The sequence below is a fragment of the Rhinolophus sinicus genome, chromosome 2 (assembly GCF_057876585.1).
Source record: "Rhinolophus sinicus isolate RSI-liver-muscle chromosome 2, RSI-T2T, whole genome shotgun sequence".
In the NCBI taxonomy this organism is placed as follows: Eukaryota; Metazoa; Chordata; class Mammalia; order Chiroptera; family Rhinolophidae; genus Rhinolophus; species Rhinolophus sinicus.
This window is the reverse complement of record NC_142502.1, coordinates 88,313,715-88,334,785: the sequence shown is the minus strand read 5'-3', so window position 1 is coordinate 88,334,785 and position 21,071 is coordinate 88,313,715. Positions and strand designations below refer to the sequence as shown.

The 21,071-nt window shown below is 38.2% G+C and overlaps 1 protein-coding gene across 8 annotated transcripts in view; it reads right to left on the bottom strand.

Moving 5' to 3' along the window:
• The window catches only part of PKHD1 (PKHD1 ciliary IPT domain containing fibrocystin/polyductin), a 429,303-nt gene that overhangs the window by 240,988 nt on the left and 167,244 nt on the right, over nucleotides 1-21,071 (bottom strand). For all 8 annotated transcript variants that reach the window (XM_074333066.2, XM_088795661.1, XM_088795663.1 and 5 more), the window contains 6 exons: nucleotides 14,885-15,095; nucleotides 14,283-14,440; nucleotides 11,813-12,004; nucleotides 8,632-8,757; nucleotides 6,406-6,462; nucleotides 5,987-6,117 (listed from right to left, as the gene is read on the bottom strand). In XM_074333066.2, the coding sequence (XP_074189167.2) occupies nucleotides 5,987-6,117; nucleotides 6,406-6,462; nucleotides 8,632-8,757; nucleotides 11,813-12,004; nucleotides 14,283-14,440; nucleotides 14,885-15,095 (875 nt within the window). The remainder of the gene's footprint in view (nucleotides 1-5,986; nucleotides 6,118-6,405; nucleotides 6,463-8,631; nucleotides 8,758-11,812; nucleotides 12,005-14,282; nucleotides 14,441-14,884; nucleotides 15,096-21,071) is intronic.

Below are 21,071 nucleotides of genomic sequence, written 5' to 3'. Positions count from 1 at the left end.
AGCAGGTAGCACCCAGGACATGGTGGGGCAGTCAGCACTTCCTGACACAATCACCAGTGCTGTTTCCTTACCTTTAGCTTGTTACTCACTGTGGGCCCCAAGACTCTCTGACCCTGGTTATTTGTAATTAGCCAGCTACTCTTCATTGTTCACTCAGTCACAGAACTGTTTTCTTTCTTTGTGGTATAAGGGCCCATTCTCTCCTGCACTTTGATATTTTGGGTTCTGAGCATTTCCCTGATTTCCTGAGGCCATATAAAATTCTAATCATGTGTTTCACCTACCACATGGAACTCAGTAAAATTGACTTTTGGATATCACAGAATGTGAAGTTGAATGACTATTGAAGATGCTAACGTGACTTCAAGGAACCAGGGCCATCTCTCTAAGATTCCAATTACCTTGAGGTGGCACAGTCTAGAGTGGTAGGTGTCAGTCAGGGATCATTTTGTTCCCCAGGGAGTATTTGGAAATCTCTGAAGACATTTTGGACTGTCACAACTCAGGGAGTAGAGGGATGTTACTGGTATTCAGTGGGGTGAGACCAGGCATGCTGTTCTACAGAAGACAACTTCCCACAACAAAGAATTATATGATCCGAAACGTTAATACTGCCATGGTTGAGAAACCCTAGTCTACAGTCTAGACTGGAAGTCTGTGTTGTCAAAATAATCTCTGCCCATTCTAGTATCCTAGCTCCAAACTTTGATGGAAAGGTCAACCTAAATTTAAAACATACCCTGTTTCCCCGAGAATAAGACCTAGCCAGACCATCAGCTCTACTGTGTCTTTTGGAGCAAAAATTAATATAAGACTCAGAGATTATATTATATTATATTATATTATATTATATTATATTTATTATATTATATTATATAGACCCAGTCTTATATTATAGTAAAATAAGACTGGGTTTTATATTAATTTTTGCTCCAAAAGACACATTAGAGCTGATGGTCCAGCTAGGTCTTATTTTGGTAGTTAATTACAATAAGAATGTTTTGGCAGTCTTTACAAGGATGATATTTATACCTTTTAAAACAGTCAAATCTGATGTTAGGCAGTCCCAAAAACAGGACATTTATTAGCATTGAATCAGCTATCTCAATTCTTCCCTCATGTTAAAAAAAAAAAAAAAATAGGACACGTGCTCACGATTCTTGGCTTCAGAAGAATTGCTGTCACTGGGTTGACAAATACAAGTGCCTAATATGTATCTTCAGCCCTAGTAGGTACACAAGGAAGTAACATAGCTGTGGATTCTCAGTAATGGTTACACAGCTGGAAACTTCCTCATGGAGTTCCATATGCAGCCCCACCTTCCACATAGTCTGGGTTGGGTGGCTGTGTCTCTACCACACCTATGAGCCATGAGAAAGGCCATGAGTATGTAAGAACTGAGGGTTAGGAAATGGGGCTTCTTAAATACCCACCTTTTCTGCAGATATACCAACAATGAAAAAGGGACACTAGAGGCTAGAAGTGATTATCACACTTAGACATATACCTGCATTTCATTACCAAAGCAATCCAAAAATATTACCAAGACTCTACCAAGAGGGGAAATAGTCAAACATTTAAAGAATAGATTAGAAGAGCTAAGTGCTGATTCATCACCTTTCCCAGACAGGTGCTCAGAGAGCACATATTTTTAACAAATGAATAGATTTGTTGAATCGTCTGCCATAGTGTCATTAGTATTTGCAGAGCATCTAGCTGATCATATATAAATGCTTTCCAAGTGCATTTACAGTTGGGCAGGGTATTGCAACTTTGGTCATCTGTTAGCCGATAAAGCACACTTTTCTTATAAAATAAGCACTTGAACAGTCAGATCACATTACTTCCCAGCCCTTTTTACTCTCCATTCCAATTGGGCATGCTACAAATGATTCATGAGGAAAACCCACATATTTATGCAGGCAGCCAGCGGCTTGCAGGGTAGGGTTTAAGGCAAGCAAGGATTTTGTGTGGAAATCAATTCTTTGCGGAAGTCAATGTATTATGGACATTCAAGCAAGAGAAATTCCAGAGTGAAATTAACTGCTCACGTAAGCCAGCTCCTTGAGGTGTGCATCTATAGTTACTAGAAAAAAAGTGAGTTAACCCTTCAGGCAGCTCTTAAATATACATTAGCTATTGAGTGGGAAGAGCTAGAGAACTGAAATTGGGCCTTTAAACACAGAATTCCTTACAAAATTGATTCACAAACCAGAACAAATTCCTCTCAAATTAAATGGGGGTTTCCAAAGGGTTCATCTTCAGGGTTTTTCTGTGGCATATCCTAAAAAAAGAGTCTGGTCATTGGAAATGTGCAATACCACCATAAACACAGGATATTCGGGAGCTCTGGAAGTGAACAGGACCTTGCTGTTTGAGAGCAAAGACTTTCCAGCCTGAGGTTGACGAAGATTATGTCAACTGCAGAGATGGAGCCTCTGGACAGATAACAAGGAATCCCCATAAAAGGAGTCAGATGCAGATGCTGAGTAGCTAAGGGAAGTCAGTCTGGAAATGGAGTGCTCTAAGAGCTACAGGTGATGCATGAAGAACCACCACTAATCTGTTTTTGGAAAGCACAGCAAAGGCCTTTCTAAGGAGTATACAAAGAAATACCACAAGTCCTCTGGAGACGCAAACAGGAATATCACGCTTGAATCCTCACTAGCAAGAAGGCACAAAGCTTAGGTTTTGCTTCTCCCTGGACTTGGTTCAGCTATAGCCTGGGCAGCGAAGCAGGCACACCACTTGTGCCTATAAAACTAAAAAGTAATATCACACTTGAAATCCCATTGTATCATGCAGGGTTGAAGGTGAGTGAACTATAAAGATGGCTGACTGAAAGTCAAGGTAAATTCCGTGTGCTATAGCTACACGTTTGGTCCTAGGCTTTAGGTCAGGGTAATTAGGGAATAATATATGACCACAGATCACTGCAGAGACTTAAGGATCAACTCTGTTTCTTCACTGCCTGCCTGCCAAGCCAGAGATTTCAAAGCCAGATTCATGTAGGTGAGAGAAAGTTTAGGCTTTCAGGGTTGGTTGCCCAGGAATGAGAATTATGTAATTTTCTTCAAGTCTAAATAAGGGCTTTAGTTACTATTATTTATTTAGTTATTATTATCCCAGTGTCGATTTATTGATTTAGCTATTGGTCTATGGCAATGGCATGGTTATGTTATCATTGGGGAAGCTGGGTAGCAGTTACACAGGAATGCTATGCTATATTTTTGCAATGTCTTCTGAGTCTACAATTATCTCAAAATTAGAAGTTTAAAAAAAGAAAAATATTAATTACAGCAATACAGAGGCTTTAAAAAATATTTTGCCAGACTGCAAGAAAACTGAGAAGCAAGGCAAGAGAAGGGATCAAAATAACCGAGTACACACCAGGTTTGACTACATTCCCATAGGGGTAGTTTGACTCTAAACCCCTCACATAGAAGGACAAAAGAGCCACCACCCATGAATCAGTTCCTCAGAATAAGAAATGTCTCTCTTGATTATCAGAACAACCCTGGGAAGGGGGAAGTTTATTTTTTGTTTTTATTTTTTTTTGTGTGTTTTTTTTTTACCACATCTCTTTCTGTTCCACATACTTGTATTACACACACACACACACACACACACACACACACACACACACACCATGTATCACTGTTATTGTAGCCTCCTCATTATCTCCTTGGAATAAAGGTGTATTTCTAAAATATATTTTTCAAAGTTTTCTGTGTATTGTCCATAGGACAAACTTAATAAATACTAACTTACTGTTTGTTCAATGATGAAATGATCTTCAGTGGCCCTAAGGGTCAAGAGCAGTCCCTAACTTTTGGGTTTTGCCGCATATTCCCAGTTATCACCTATATCCTTAGTAATAGCACATTCCAGACATTAGAATTCCAAAGAGACAGCACAGTAGAACAGTAGTGGCACATCTGAAATAAGATTTAACACTGACAGGTGAATCCCACAGGATTTATCTGCTCCCACAGATGAAACATCTTATTTTCCAGGCATCGATATGATTGTTAGATCTTGGAATCTATTCTTTATTTTTCTCTTTCTTCTCCTCATTCTTTGATTATGTAAATATGCTTACATTCATTCATTCATTATATTCAATGAATTTGTGTTGATAAACTATTATGTTTCAAACATCATGCGGGGTCTAACAGCTAATAAGTTAATGAGAAGAGAACTACAGGATTTTAAGGTCATCAAAGAAAATGTCAGGAATACATCTAATGAATATACTTAATGAATCTACACTACCGACTTAAAATGAAACTTCACTCTCAAAACATGTTCATTGTACTTTTAAAATAATTTTGTAAAATAGATATAAGTGGAAGAAAGTAAACAAATAAAAATGGAAGGCATCTAACAGGGAAGAGCTTGTTTTGGACTCAGTTTTTCGATTGCTGACTGAGCATTTTTCACAGGTCAGTCTGCAAAGGTTCAGGTGATTTATCAGCTTTTCAAATGACCCTCTGGCTCTCTGCACCTATAGACCTATAGCCAGCGCAATTCTTCTGGTTGGCTAGTGGCCAAGACACCTGCCCACGTGTTATCCAATGAAGCAAAGACAAACGGATGGCACCCCTGGCATTCAATACTGGATTCAGATACATTCCAGTCTCATGAAGGAAGATGTGCTGGGACACCCTTAGGGTCTACTTTCCTCTAGGTATTTCAGTGTAATTAAGATTATATTAGCTGAGAAAGTATGCAGAAACATAGTTCTTTAGGCCCCAAAGCTTGCTGGCATAGCTGCTCAACAAGCCTTATCACCAACCAGTTAAATGCCACTCTTGTTGTTCTGGGTCTAGAATTTGGTTTCCTTCAATCCACGCAGTTCTGCCTCCTTTCTCACTGGCATATTATCTGTCCCCATTAGGCACCTAAAATGGTGTGTAAGTGCTGCACTTGGAAAAAACGTAATTAAGCGTCTGGAGGAAGGTTGAGGAGATAACCATGACTTTTATTAGGTGTTATTCAGCTGAAAGTAATTAAAAACAGATGATCAGAGAGAAACAGAGATGTTCATTCTCTCAGTGCCTCAGAAACTTGGCGAAATTGTCATGATACAGTAGATCAGGGGTGTCCAAACTGCGGCCCATGGGCCAACTGAGGCCCGCAATCCATTTTTAATTGGCCCGCAGCAAATTCCGAAAATATATTTAGTTTATTTAAATAAACCAGGTGAGGCAATACGTACTTCACCTCGAGTGAGTGGCCTGGCTGTTTGTGTATTTTACCGCAGATGGCCCTTGGTGAAAAACGTTGAAAAAAATTTGGACACCCCTGTAGTAGATGCTCAGAGGAGTGCCCTGGAAGAGCAGGATATCCTTGGTACAAAATCATTGAAAAAGGGGGAACTAAGTGGCCTTCCCACTACTCTGATGCAATTCTTCACTCATACATCTATGGTGAAACTACCAGAAAAATGTATTTCTTAAAGTGTTTGGAGAAAAATTCACCAAGAAAAAGTAATGTTAAGTTGTACTAAATAACGGGATGAAAAAAATCAAGGCCATCAGCGTGTACTTCATTCATCCAGGAATCTGACATGACTCACACGCCTCATGACTTTACAAACCCTCAGTTTTGAACATATGACCACATGAATACAGTAAGACAGTGAAGATTTAATAGGTCATTAATGTTGGAATCATGACAAAACTCAGCACCGCAGCGATAGCTTGGGAAGATATTTTAGATTGCATTAATTAAAGTGGCCAGAAAAGAAACATCTACTTTGTTTTGTTCCACGTAGATATTACGTCAAAGAGCATTCACGGGAATTCTGAAAGGATTACATTTATCCTAAAGCACTTGTTCAACACAACATCAAAAAGTACTTTCTCAATACCAGTGTGCAGCAAGTAAACATTGTATTCTATCCACTGGTGCTGCCCTCCAACCAATTTTTGGAGTGAACTGTATGCCTTCTTAGCTCTGACCCTCCTGGTGAAGACCTTACCTCTACAACATTGGTGGGGTTGCGGGTATAGACACCAGCTGGGGTCAACAGTTCAGGACTGGATAGTCCCTCGGCGCCAGAAACACGGATGATCACGTTGTTTCTTATTATGTTTCCCTGTTCTGACCAGTCTAATTTAAGAAAAGATAAATCAAACCCAAGGGATTCACGAACATAATTAAAATTTATACAACTCAACACTCTTATTTCTACTAATACACATTATAGCTCACATAAAGCATTGTGTGTGTATAGATACATACATATATATATATATATATATATATATATATATATATATATATATATATAACATTTAGTATGTTCAACAAATTTAAGATACCTAACACCAGGCCTGTCTATAACATATGGCAATTTAAACAGACTATAATAGATTTAAAACCAAATTACATATTTACCATTTGTTCTTCCAGGAATGGCTTCCCATGGAATGTATCTTGTCTCCGTGTATGTATCTGAGAACAAAAGATCACGTTACTTCAGCATATTTCATGCCACCCCGGAAAACGAGGGACACTGCTATACTATTTCTTCTTTGAGATGTGGCTTGCTTTGATTTTGTTTTTGTGTTTTTACCTATGAAGCAAAGAAATACATAATACATGGACTTTTTAGTTCTAGAGTATCATGGATCAGAAGTTCATTTAAAAAAAAAGAATAAAGAAATGGACTGACTATTTTATTTCTTAGGAAGAGTCTAAGTGACTATCTCCATAGTTAAATGCCACATACCCTCGTGTCAGCTCCAGATCTGACCCTACCTATTCTGACTGGCCATCAGCTATCTGCATGCCCCTCTCTTTCCCTGGAAGACCTGGAATGTCCTGGAGTTACAGGCTGGACAGTAACTAGGACCCTCACACCGAAGCCCACTGAGGTTTGGAATAGAAGAGAATAAAAGAGGCCGGGCCATGCTACAGAGAGAGATTAGCCACTTATGTGGCATCAATAGAAAGCAGCCCCACAGAAGCCCTCTTTCTAGGTCATTAGGTATCTGGGTTTCCCATGACATTTCATGAGTCTGGATTTGCATACTCGTTTTGCATGAATTAGGTACTTTATAATGCCCTAATAAACAAATATTCAAATTCGCTCACCTGCACTACAGTAGATGTTAAAAGCTACCAACATAGGTTAAATTCCTCCTGCAGATTTTCTTCCTTGCCTAGTTAATGTCTAGTCTGTATAATTGTGTTCTCCTGAAATAGTCTTAGGGTATCTTCCTGAATTTCTGTTCCAGGTTTCAGCAAATTTTCCCCTTATTCAGATAAAAATAAGAATAAACAAAGGTAATCCTCCATCGGTTAGTCTGACTGCCCTGTAGTTGTCCTTTTCCAATCAAAAGATTTTCCTGCACCTGATCACTTTCATTGTTCATAGCTCTTTGCCCTTTAGAGCTGGAGTTTGTTTGAAAGCAAGTTTATATGATCCATATTTTCTCACTAAACAGTTTCCCTCTCAGGAATAGAATTTTATAGCTTTTATCTTAACAGATTGTTCTTAAGTGAAACATATTCCCACTAATGATATCACATTAATTAATTTAAGAATTAATTTAAATATATAACACTATTTAACAAATACAGTTATAATCTTACTTTCAGTGAAAACCTCTGATTTGCTTTTTTATTCTGATATAACCAAAGATCCTTTGTTCATTAATTCATTCATTTCTTTCAACAAATATAGCTATAATGCACTAGTAAATGTGCTAAATGTTAAGGAAACAATATTCACATGAAATCTGATGGTAAAAACAGACATCAATCAAATGATCAGAAACATGATATATAATTTTTAATCAACAAATGATTGGTGCTAAAAGAACTTATGCAGAGTATCATGCAGAAAGAGGGCAAGTAGCACGAACAGAGGAAAACAGCTTGTACAAAGGCTCTGAGGCAGAAAAAAGTATAGTATTTTGAAAGAATTAACATAAAATAGGTCAGTGTACCTAGAGCAGAGAGGGAGAAAAAAGAACAAGACAAGTTTATAGAGGTTAATAGAGGCAAAATCACTGAAGGAATCCTTTAAGATAGATGAAGGATTTTGGATTGTATTCTAATACAATCCACTATAATTCTCTTAAAGGGTTTTAAGGAGAGAAGTGATATGATGCAATTTAAGATTTTTAAAGAATAACTCTGGGTAGTGCAAGGGGAATGAACTTAGGGAGAAAAAAACAGTGGATACAGGTGACCAGTTAGAAGATTCTGAAACATACGCTTCTTCTGCAAGCCACAGGAGCAGCTAAAAATAGAATTTAAGATTTTTAACAACTTGTCCAGCATCCAGATTTGACACTCCATGAGATAGTACAAAGATATTTTATATAACTTTGAAGTATTATGAAAATTGCTGAAGTAAATTTTAAAATCTCCCATTGTATATTTATGAATCTGACCTGAAATGTCACCTTTAAAAGATCAGTTTCTTATTGTAAAGCTTAGTTAGCCAATCACTGATAACTAAATTTAAATTTAGACATTTGAACTATGACTTATTTCTAATGAGCAAAGTTTAAAGTTTTTATAAATTAGAAATTCAAATTTGGGGACAATGCTTTTTGAAAAAACTGTGCCTTACTCAAGAATATCCAGATTAGACAAGTTCATTTCACTTACCCACCAGCAGTGCATGGCCTAAAATATCATAGAACACATTGCTATCCACCTTCAGGCCCAGGGTCCTGGACATGCTGAGGCCTCTGCTGAAGGAACCCCATACTGTGCAGCCCTGTATGTAGGAACCTGAATTGGAAAAAGTAAGGCAAAAATTAGAAGGGAATCTTGAAGCCTCCTCAGATTCCGTGAATCATCTCCAAAGCAAGCTATAATAAGAACATTCTCCCATACTATGACGAAACTCAGGAAATGAGCAGAAATCAAATATTAAAAAATGGGCAACTCAGGCCAATGCATCTCAAAGATACCAAAGATAAGCAGAGTAGAATCCAAGAGTCAAATGTTAAAAAAGGAAAACATCTGAGAAAGAGACGGTATGGCCAAAGCACTAAAGACTGCATGGCCGTCAAGATTTCCAACTGGCCACCATCTTTGGTACTAACTCTCATCACAAGACGGCGGACAGCTGCTAGAGAGAAGTTAAGGACAATGTGAAGAGTATTGCTATGGACCAATCCTGACCTTAGAAAACTGCATCTGGCATGAGGAGATGTAATCATTATTTCCTGAGCTATGAAGTAATATTTTTAACTTGCTGGGCAACAATATTTAACTTGTTGGCCAGAGATTCTCTCCTTTTTTAAATTAAATTTATTTGGGTAATATTGGCAAATAACATTATATCATTTTCACGCATACAAGGTTATAATTCAATATAAGCAAAGCCAGAGGTTGACCTGAGGATCACAACTCTCATATTTGCATATGGTGGGTTTAGGAAGCTGAAGGGGATATACTCCATACTATGGTAAAAGGAACTCACATTTAGGGAAACCATCACACTGGTTCCATGGGCATATTTTATGACCCACTAATCAATTTACGTGGACTAGCTCAACAATGAATAAATACTTACTGAGTATCAACTATATATTTCAGGAACTGTGCATGGTGCTAGAAACATAAAGATGAATAAAATTTAGTAAATTCTGTATTTGTGTATCTTCAGTCTGATGGAAGAAACAAATTAAAATAATAAAAATGTACTATTTAGATAACTAAATAATAAATCCTGAAAAATGAGTCTTGTGTTATTTCCAGGTAGTGAGCAATATTATACTGACGTCAAATATTTGGAATATTTAGAAAAATTACTTTGGTTTATAGAATAATTTGACTTTTAAATTGGGTCTATCCAGAAAATTCTCAATTATAACATCTCCATAAATGCAGGGGCTCCACATTCAACCTCGATCTCAGCTCCCGTAGTACCAGATGCTCTCACATCACTCACCAATAAATTAACACATCCGTACCCACTTATGTAGAAAACACGCCTGCTGTAGACTTTCCCCAACTCCAGATCTCCACCATAGAATCACTCCATCAGGATACGCCTGCCCATCTGACCAACCCAATAAGTACTAATGTATTTATAGAGCCTTTATAGGTTAAGTTCAGGAACCAGTAAACTTTTAAAAGTGGGGTGCAAGTGAAGATTCTAACAACCCTTAACTCTAGTGTCTGGGGGCAATTCGCCACATGGGTCATGAGGGCCTTCAGAGCATGAAACAAAAGATCTTTGGCAAGCATGCAAGAAGTTTCTAAATGCTGGGTTAATATTTTGCCCCCTCCTAGGAAACACATTTGCATTTTAATAGACTTACAGGGGATAATGTATTAACTTAGTAGATTTCAAACTTTTTTTAAGCAAGCACTGAACCCATTCTCAAATAAAACCTAAGATATAAAAATAGGTAAAAATGTAGCTATTCTGAAGCAGACGTTAGAGAAGGCAAATTAAGTAAGTTTTTGAGCAAAAGAGAGTTTTGATTATGTTCAATTGATAACACATATGCAACTGCTGTTCTCATTTATTCTGGAGCTGGTCCCCATTCTAAATATTCTGCAGCATTATAAGCACCAGGAGACCAAAAAAAAAAAAAAAAAAAAAAAAAAGAGAGAGAGAGAGAGAGAGAGAGAGCGAAAGAGAGAAGGGCACAAAGATATTGATTGTCCTAATGTACTATCGTTTCCATATTAGGAACCATCCCCCTAATGAATGTCAAAAATAAATGAATAAATAAATAAATAAATACAAATAAATAAGGTGAAAGAGATCTGGAAATTGCCTAAACAGACATTCTTGGCATGCAGATGAATTTGAAATGAGAAAACAATGTTGCAGTTGGCTAGCTTTCAATGACTTCAAAGATTACTCTGTCATTACCTGTTGAAATCCTAGCGTTTACAAGGCCCACCTGAACCACGAAGTATGTAGGCCCTGATGTCCTTTGTCAGGCACCACCTCCAGGAAGGAAAAGCTTGAATGTGTGGGTGTTGGAGGTGCTGAGGGATGGGGAGGATAACTCAGAAATGGCACGTCTGTCTTCACTACTTAGAATCTCTACCCCAATTGTCTGACTCTCTGCATGTGAACTTCTGGCATTGGGTTTTCACCCTAGATGCTCCTATGACTCTCCAACTTGTTTCAGAACCTTTATCAGTACATGTTGTCATATTCTTCTTTTCTGATTCTAATCTTGTTTTTTACCTAGTTGTTCCCACCTGCATTTGATATTTCCTCTTCTCTCTTTATCTCGGCTCTGGCCAAGGTCTGCACACTGCTTGGTCTATGTTCCCAGGAAAAGTGCCTGGTTCTCAGCCCACTCTCTCCCATTTTTCCAAGAATAAGCTTCCTGTGAGTTAGGACAACTTCCACAGAATTGCTCTCTGCTGTGCTGGACTCCCATTGCATTGATTATTTATACTATTCATTGTCAATTTGCCAATAGTCACAAGCTAGTAAATGATAGAGGAAGGGTTTACAACATGGATTCACACAATCCACATCTGATCTGTTGTACCTATAGTAATGTCTCTCAAAGTATACTCCTTGGATCGCTTGTTCTAGAATAATACGGCTTGTTTGTTAAAAATTCAGATCCCTGAGCCCACCTTAGACCAGAATTTGTCTTGGCAGGGTCCATAGTCCTGAATTTCAATAAGCTCCCAAAGTGATTATTTCAGTCATCCTAAAGTTTGAGAACCATAGATCTAGATTATAATTATCTATCTCTGAAACCCCCATACCCCACATATCACTTATCACAACCCCACAGGTTGTGCCTTTAACATGTGAGAAAGAAACACGAGAAGTCATAGGCCTGGACCTCCTTACCTCTCATAGCACCCACTAGAGTCAGGGAGCTCAGATGCTTATGGAAGGCTTGCCCCAAGTCCCGGAACTGCACTCCCTTCAAGTGGACCTGGCTGGGTTCTTCTGGGAAGGACTGAATAATGACTCTGGCACCCAGATCCCTGGATCCCAGCATCTTCTCACTCTTAGAATACAAACAGTGCTGCAAATTACCTGAAATACAGAATGAAGTCAGTGGACCTGAAGCATGAGGCTTTTAGACAAACCCCCCCGCTCCCCTGTTAAAATGCACTGACTGCACAAAAGACAAAGCACTGTTATTTATTTCATTGAATGATCTTACTTCCCTTTTACTTTGATTCTCCTTTTTAGGTTATGAATTAAAATATCTGATAACTAAGACATGATGTTGCCTTTATTATTTTCAGGAGCCTCCCAAATCAATCACCTTAATTACTGTCACAAAAAGGCTGACCATATACCACAAACCCAACCAGAATAAATGCTTATTTCAATCCAAAAATCCCCTGAAGGTAGTGTGCAATAAAATGACCTTCTCATGGTTGATAATTGTAGGAAAGAGATGTGAGTGCTAAATATAATCACAGCTCTTTTTAGTCTTCAGCTGTTCAATGGGCTTCCCCTTTCCTTTGCTGCTTTATAGTTTGGGGACTTAAGAAAATTACCACTGCAGGAACGGCAAAGAGCTCCAGCGAAGTAACAGAGCATTATGCACCAACCCCTCCTTCTAAGTTGTGCCCCTAGAGAGGACAGCAAACTGCATGAACATAGTACATGCAGCTGCTATGGCTGGAGTGCGGCTGCTTCAGGATCCAGGACATTTTCTGTTGACATGTGGCATGTAGTGGTGTGAATTAACTAATCACTTCCTGAATTGATTGTGTATGATCCAAGATACCAAACCAAAAAAGAAGTGCCACTAATACAAAATGTTGTACCATTCCACAGTAAATAATCCATAGTAAATTAGAGTTCAGTCATTTGCTCACATCCAGAAAAGGAGTGTATAAGAGGCAAATTAAAGAAGTCTCTTATATGCTTATGCTTTATCACAATTTTGATTATTTATGTCAGTGATCCATAATATTTTCGAGTGGCCAGGCCTTGTATTACCGTATTTAGGTACCTCATTCCCATATTTCCGCCCCACACAAAGAGGTGAGTGACATATGTTTTTAGTGAAGGTATGAATTCTGTTTTATTTTGAGAACTTTGTAGTAACATTTAAGAGTTGTGCTGCAACCAGGGATTCTTCTTCCATTGGGAGCTAACAGCTTTATAATGGCCCCAATCCAGAGGTGTGGTCTCACTTGCAGCATGGTCAAATGCAAAGTTTTACGCAACTTGATCTGAGAATATCTATATGAGAAATCCCAAAAGTGTCTGAATAGAATTCAGATCTCAACTCAGCAGAATTGTTAAGCAGTCACTGGATTAGAACCCACTGTAGACAAACATTTTTCAGAATGACACATTTGTGAGCAAGATGACGGAGGTGGTGAGGGGGTGGGGTCAAGAGCCCTCTCTCCCAACCACATCCCAACATTATATCCATATGTGTCTATATGTAGACATTACTCAAGTCTTTAAATCCACCCTTGACATTTCTTCCAGGCTCAGGACACTACCAGACATCTCTAGTCATATGCTGACCTTGCATCTGAGTCTCAACATGTACAAAATTAAACTAATGATCTCCACCCTCCCACTCCAAAATCTGTTCCTCTTCCCATCTCAATAAACAGCCTCATCATCCATCCAGAGCTCATGCCTGGGAGTCATCCTTGACATCCACACCATCCTGGACCAAAGTTGACAAATGATGTCTTCACAACATGTGAAAGCCTCATAATCTACAGCCTGAGAAACCAAAACATAACCTACTAAACTAACCATCCCTGAAATAGATGTTTAATAGGCACATCAGTGTGATTCAGTGCCTGTTATTCTTCTAGAAGATAAATTGACTTTTTCAACCACTTACTTAAAGTATGTGGTAGTTCACTCAGAAAACAAACTCCAAAGTGGGAATGGGGGCGGGGAAGGAAGGGGCCTACAAGTCTAATCAGTAAGAATGAGCTGCTGCCTGTGTTCGTGGCTCTGGCATTAAACAGTTTTCCTGAGAATTTTAGAAGGAGACTGGAATCAGAGTTAAGACTTCATTATATAACCTCTAACCTGGAAATTTAATTCAACTCTCCAGATTTAATTATTTAACAGGAACTTTTTCCCCCCGAGAAATAATTAATTTCTCAAGTGGATACTTTTGTTTGTCTCTTTCACAAGGTGGTTGAGGGCAGAAGATGAAATGACAATTTATCAAGAGCATTCTGAAAACTACAGACTATTATGGATATGCAAAGGTTAAGGGTTTATCCTATTTTGAAACAAGTCAACAATGCCACAGATCATTTGACAGTAAGAACATTCTTTTTCATTCACTGGACTTTCCCACAAAATATTTCTCTACCTTCTGAAGCATAAGCCTCCTGGCATGAAGCAAGGAGCTCTGTCCTCTCATTAGTGAGATTTCCTCGTATAATAATATTCCTGCTGAGCAGGGCCACTGTGGCTTTTAAAATACGATGCTCTCCAGCCACCCAAGTTTCTGTGAAGTTGTGAGAATACCTGAAAAACAGAAAAAGAAAAAAGACGTCTATAGATATCACTCTGAATATTATTAGGAACCGAAAGCCACTAGATCTGTGTAATTCTCTATGTGGTGGTTTATTTCTTTAGAAACTCAAGTACAGAAGAGTGAACTATGGGCACAACTCTCTGAAAACTAGAAAATATACCCACTATTGTACTGCCCACCTACTATAAGATGGAAGTTCTAAAGTCTTACAAAAGAAACTTCAAAACATTTCTTGCTTTATAATTTTGTCAAAACATCTAGTCTTAACATGTTGCATACGGCGGGGTTTAAATCCCTCGTGAAGATTCTCGTGATCCGTACGCAACGTGTTAATTAAAAATGTGTCATGGAAAGACAAACCAATGTCCAGACAGCAACACACTTAAGACCTAATCTTCTTCCATCTATATGGAGCCAAGCTGTCACTCAGTTACCTCAAGGGTGCTCTGAGATGGAGGTCTGTATTGTGCACAGATTCCACAATGACAATCTCTTCCATGGGTTTGGCACCTTCAATACCTATTCCACTAACAATGACAACTTCATCCCCAGAGCGCCAGTCCACAGCATCTTCCAGAGCCAATACTGTGTCATGGGCATAGGCAGCTGCTTGAAGATGGGTGACAATTACTTCTGGTAGTGAACCTAAAGCAGTCAGAGGAAAATTTATCTTTAGACACTCTAACAGTTAATACAAATGTGATATTATTCAGCCAATGAATCCTGGGAAAGAAGAACCTAGGAAAGCAAGTTTCAGGCTCGATGAGCACTAACGCCTTCACTTTTTCGGGTATTGGGTTTTGTTTTTGTTTTGTCTGTCACATGGTAGCGATAAAAATAATCCAGGATTGAGAGTGGCATGGTGCAAAAACACAGGAATTGAAGTCAGACTAAATTTACAATTGAATTACAGTATTGCCATATTCTAACACTGTAAGAACATGACTATTATACTCAGAAGTAGGCTTCGGTTTCCTTAGTTACAAAGCAGCAGTAGCAAGGCCTTCCCCCATAGGGTTTTAGGAGGATTAAACCAATTAATACCTACAAAACATGTAGTTTGGACCTTGTCACATAACAGACCCTCAATATTTTCGTCTTTTTGCTTACTCCTCCACATCACTTTGTGTTTTGAGTACATAATTTTACCACCTCTTTCTTATTCCAAATAAAAGACAAATAGCTATTAGAATCTCTGATACAGAAGTCCATAATGAATTGCTAACCTGAAGACTTCAACTCACTTTACAAACAGTGTTAGCAGAGTACAAAATCAAAATTACCTCAGAGAGGGTGTCCTGAATTGCGGTGTATTAAACAAGCCTTTCAAAATCTACAACTGGGTGTATCCAACATAGCAATGCTATGCAAAATTGCAGAGTAACTTGTGTCTCAAGATATCTTCATTTGTATTAGGCTCCAGAGCTTCTGTCTGTTCCTGCCATACAGGATGCTACTCCTTCACTATCAAATTTTCAAGAAGGTAGTCTGTCTCGCCGTTTACAATCTGGCCTTTTCCAGCAATGGTCAAAGCAAAGATCTTTTTCAAGGCATTATCTGAAGCAATACTTCAGAAAACACATGGCTTACTCCCAACTCCTTCTTCTTTCCTCAGTACATTTCCTTCTTCCTTTGCAATAGATCATAATTTACCTTTAGCCCACAGCAACTTACTGTCCTCCCTTGTTGCACTAAAGGAAAGTAATAATACTTGAATCTCTAACTACAGAGGTGGCTGGCAATAAATCATTTTCAAATTATTTTAAACTTTCCTCTTTATTTGTCTGTATGTGTGGGCACTTGTACCAATAATGTTGTTCTAGGCTTAGAAAGGTCTCTGGGTTAATGATGTAATTTCCGAAGTTTACTTGGGCGATAATTTTATCTTAAAAAACATTTACAGAGTTCAACATTTCTAATTATAGGGCAGGTAAAAATTAAGACATAAATCATCGCAAACGAAAATAATTTTAATTTTATTTCTTGTTTGTATGTTTTAACCTTTGGGAACAATAAAATGAAATAAAGTTTCTTTATATGCATATATATATATATATATATATATATATATATATGAATGAATGAATTTCTATTATTGGTTCTTGAATGTCTGCACAGAAAAATCTCTATTGAGCATAGAAAATGTTTATCAAAGACAAAATTCTATTAAACACTGTGATCAATTATTCACAATACTCAGTCAATATGTAACAAACACCTACTATGCACGTACCAACATGCAAGCTACTCATGGCAGAACCAAGAGTAAAAACAACAAAACTATTTCTCAACTAATCATTCTTATAAATAACAGTCAAGTCAAAATGAAAGAAAAAAAAATCAGAGTCTTTGAAGTGCATTTTTAATTATTAATATAAACTGATGTCCTTTCAAATGTTGATAGAGCCTCTATAAAGCAGTGAAATTATCTCATAATTTATTCACTCTCATTGCAATAATATTACCTCTATGTGTAGGATTAAAACATCAAACCTGATGTTTCATGAGTGCGAGCCTTATGTTTCTAGCTATGTAGTAGATATTGGCACTTGGATGACTTACCATCATCTCAAATTCAAGAATGTTGAAATAATTACAATAATTACCTGAGCTAGAATCTCTCCAAACAACTTTTATTCTCCTGGTCATTCTGCATTGTTCTTTGTATTAAACTTTGCTAAGTTATTTTAATTACATCCCTTCTTTGTCCCTTAATCTACAGTATCCACCTATAGTACTCAGTAACAAAGCCCCAAACTCTCTTGACTATTAAGACTCTCTATAACATGACTCTACTTTATGGTCTTAGATTCCTTAAAAACTTCTCCATTCCAGGAAGCCCAGTCTCCTTACCTCTTCTCATTTAACAGAATAATTCCTACCACTATCACTTCGCCTAATCTGTGGCTTGACCTGAGGGCCCAGCTTTCTTCCCCTCACCTACTCTCACAAACACATCTCAGGCCACACCTCTTCCAGATTTCAGGGAGCACTTCAGCCCATACCGATGTCTACCACCTCTTATAGACATTATAGTGCTGTGGGGTCCTATTTGAGCAAAATGTATGTGTACATCTGAGTTTTAGGCATGTCTGACTAGGTTATGGACAATTTGTGTGAATTGCTTTCCACACAAATGGAAAAAGCTTACACAATGGAGCAATTGGGGGGAAAAGGAGATAACAGAGACATCATGGGATCTGTCTCACATATGGGCCTTCTCCCCTGACCACATGGACCACTGAACCTGAGGAAAGAACCTGAAGGAACTCTCCAGGTGGCTTTTGCACCCAATGTTCCTCTGCTGGGATTCTCTCATCAACTCACTCTGCCTCATTCTTCAGAATGATATTTAACTTGAGTCCTCAGAAAAACCTCTGAGACCTCCTAACTGGGTCAAACCCTGTGTTATATAATCTGTCACAGCACCACGTTCCTTTCCAGCACTTAACACACTGCAATTTGACCTCCACTACTGTAATTCTGTTTGTCTCCCTTATTAAACATAACAGGAGGAGTTTTACCTATATTTGCTCACCATGATAGCACCAATGCCTATCAAAGTGTCTAGCATACAATAGGTGTTCAATAAATATGTATTACATGAGGAACATCACAACTGAGTCATGGAGAAATAAGCACCCCAAACTTTTGGTGTCCAGGTGATCAGATAGGACCCTGAGTTTCAGAGAGAGGAAGTTATCACATTTCATCACAGAACGCAGCACATTCCCACGCCTCGGGGTTTGACCTCCTGGAATGCAAGGAAGGTCTGTACCCTTGACACCCATGTATTCAGTATTCTCATAGCAGGTATCAGCGGTATGGATAGGGAGGAAGCAGCCCCCAGCACTTTCCTAAATGAAATACAATGACCAAGAAAGACAAAACAGGAGGAAACGTGCATGAAAAATACCTCATGGTAACTGTGGCAGACAGACTAGTTGATGAACTCACACAAAATTTGTCATAAGACCACATAAGTGTATAACTAGCAGGCAGGAATGTTGAAAGGGCCTGGAGGTTGGGGGAGGCAGGCAGTGAATTTATTTTTTATCATTACTGAAACATCCACAGGCTGAGCAGGCTCAGAAAGGCCTGGGGAGATTTGAATTATATAACCTATAGTCAGTATCTATATTTCAGTTCTAAATTATTCTATAATTATTACACTGCATACATCTTATCTCCCCCACCTCTGCAGTCAGCACTTTGAATGCAGGGCCACTGCCTCATGTTTCCGTTATATATGCCACAATTCCTAGTGTAGTCCTGGGGTTGTGATTAGCACTCAACTCACAGGGATTTAAGTTAACTATTTTGAATATTGCCTTCTGGACATTCACTTGCAAACCCCCATCAGATATATATTGAAATTGGTATATAATATCTAATATGTAAAAAGCACCAAGAAACAACAACAACAACACAAACATTTATTAAGAACTTAGAATAAATCCAACCTATGCTAAGTAGTTTTACTGTGAAGTAAGAACTGTTTTTGTTGTTTATCTTTTAATAGATTGTACAGATTAGGAAGTTAAGATGCTTCAGGGACAAGATTACACAGCAATGAGATGTCAGCACCGAATTCTGAAAATGGCTCCACTGAATCCAGAACCAAAGAACTGTACACAGAATGGAATTGCTGACCTCTGGAAATTTAACTGTAAATTAATTGTACCAAATTATTTTTGATGCTCAAAAAATTATATCCCTTACTCTATGTGATTTAAATGTCATAGGACTTCTCTGATGAAGAAAGCATTGCACACATTTCAAATGTGAGTCATTTTACTTCACAGAACTCTTAAGAAACCCAGATTGAGCAGCTGCCTTTCTTTCCCTACCACAACTCAAAAAAAACAAAAACATAAAAATGCAGTTTAAAAAGCTCAATAATTTATGAATTTACTTAAATGAAAAAGGGTTATGCTCTTAACTTGTAATTTAATGTTTAACCACTTTGGGCTTTCAACGTTGACCTGTTAACCAACAAATGATTCATTTACTCCCACTAATAACTTCTACTCATAATTGTATTTCCTACAAATTATTGTTCAAGCATTTCAATGCCATTCATCCATAATTACACAATCCCAGAGAACCATCTTACCAAATGGGCATGGAAAGAAAATAATCTTTGTGGGTTAACACACTTTAAAATAAACTAATTGTCCCATGTTTATTTTGTAGGACCTCAATCATCATTCCAAGTGATGAACTGCCAAATCATTTGGGGGGGGGGGAGAGAGAGTAGCATTTCATTAAAATAATGTTTATATAAGAATAGGAGTACAAAGGAACTCACAAAAAACTAGAAATATTTTTCTCAAGTATATGTAAATTATTTCTCCCTTATTTCTGCATGCAGCTTCACCACTATCCAAAGCAACCCAATGAAGTTATCTTTTCTTCTGTGGAGATGGATATCTGCCAAGCCCTGGGAAGACAGACATAAAGGGAACAGTGTCATTGTCCTCCAGGTCTATGGCCAGTAGAGGAAATAGACAAAGTTCACACATGTACCAAGTTAAGTGTTAAGACAGAGGGACACACAGGTTCCATTCTTACACAGACATGGAGCATTTCAGTCACACAAAAGGAGGAGTTGTTTCCGGGAATGCTGCCCAGAAGGAGTGGTAATGGAGCTGCGTCTTGAAGAATAATTCATGGTGGGCTAGGTGACAAAATCAGCAGAGCACTCTAGGCAAAGGCAGCAAACGTATATACAATGATGTGGGACAACAGCACATTCAAATAATTGCTACATGTGTGGCATGGCCCAATTGCAAGTATGTGGAAGAGATAGGGGCCTGATGGGAGTCAGTGAGGATACATCTGGAAAAGTGAGCAGGACTCACCCAGCAAGGGCTTCCCAGGCTCGCCCAAAGAGTTTATCCTAAATATGACTAGGAAACTACCAAAGGAATATGTGAGATGATAACTAAGAAATTCTACTGTTGTGACTAGTGATATTTTAAGCCCATGAGTACATATATCAAGCTGAGAGGAGATAATCCTTCGTGAGAAACATATCTACTGTAGATTAGGGAGAATGAGAAAAAATCCAAGTCAAATCTTCACATGAGCAAGAAACAGCTAGTGACGGAAGTGGAGGCTTAATGTGTCCCACCAACTAGAGATCAGAGTGTCTGGAGCAAGATAAATGAGATGGCATGGTGTGACTAGGCAAAATAATGCAGGACCTTGTCGGCCTGTTTTAAACAGACTTAACTCTTATTCAAAGTAGTTACATGATCAATTTGTGTTGTTAAAGGTCACCCTGGATGTTGTGTGAAGAATAGATTGCAAGAAAGTGAATGAAAGTAAAAAGTTGATGTAAAAGGCTACTGGAGGGTGTAGAGGGCTAATGCAATAGTTCAGACAAGAAATTTTGGAAGTTTGAATAAGAGTTAAGCATTGGATCTGGGGAGAAGTGTAAAAATTTGAGATTTCTTTTGGAGAATCAAGAGGACTGAGTGACTGGATCTTGAGATAAAGCAGAAAATGCCCATGATGACTCACAGGTCCATAGCTGAAAAAAGGTGATAGATAAACAGAAATATTTTGGGAGGAAGATAATGAATACACTCAATAAATATTTATTGAGCATCTATT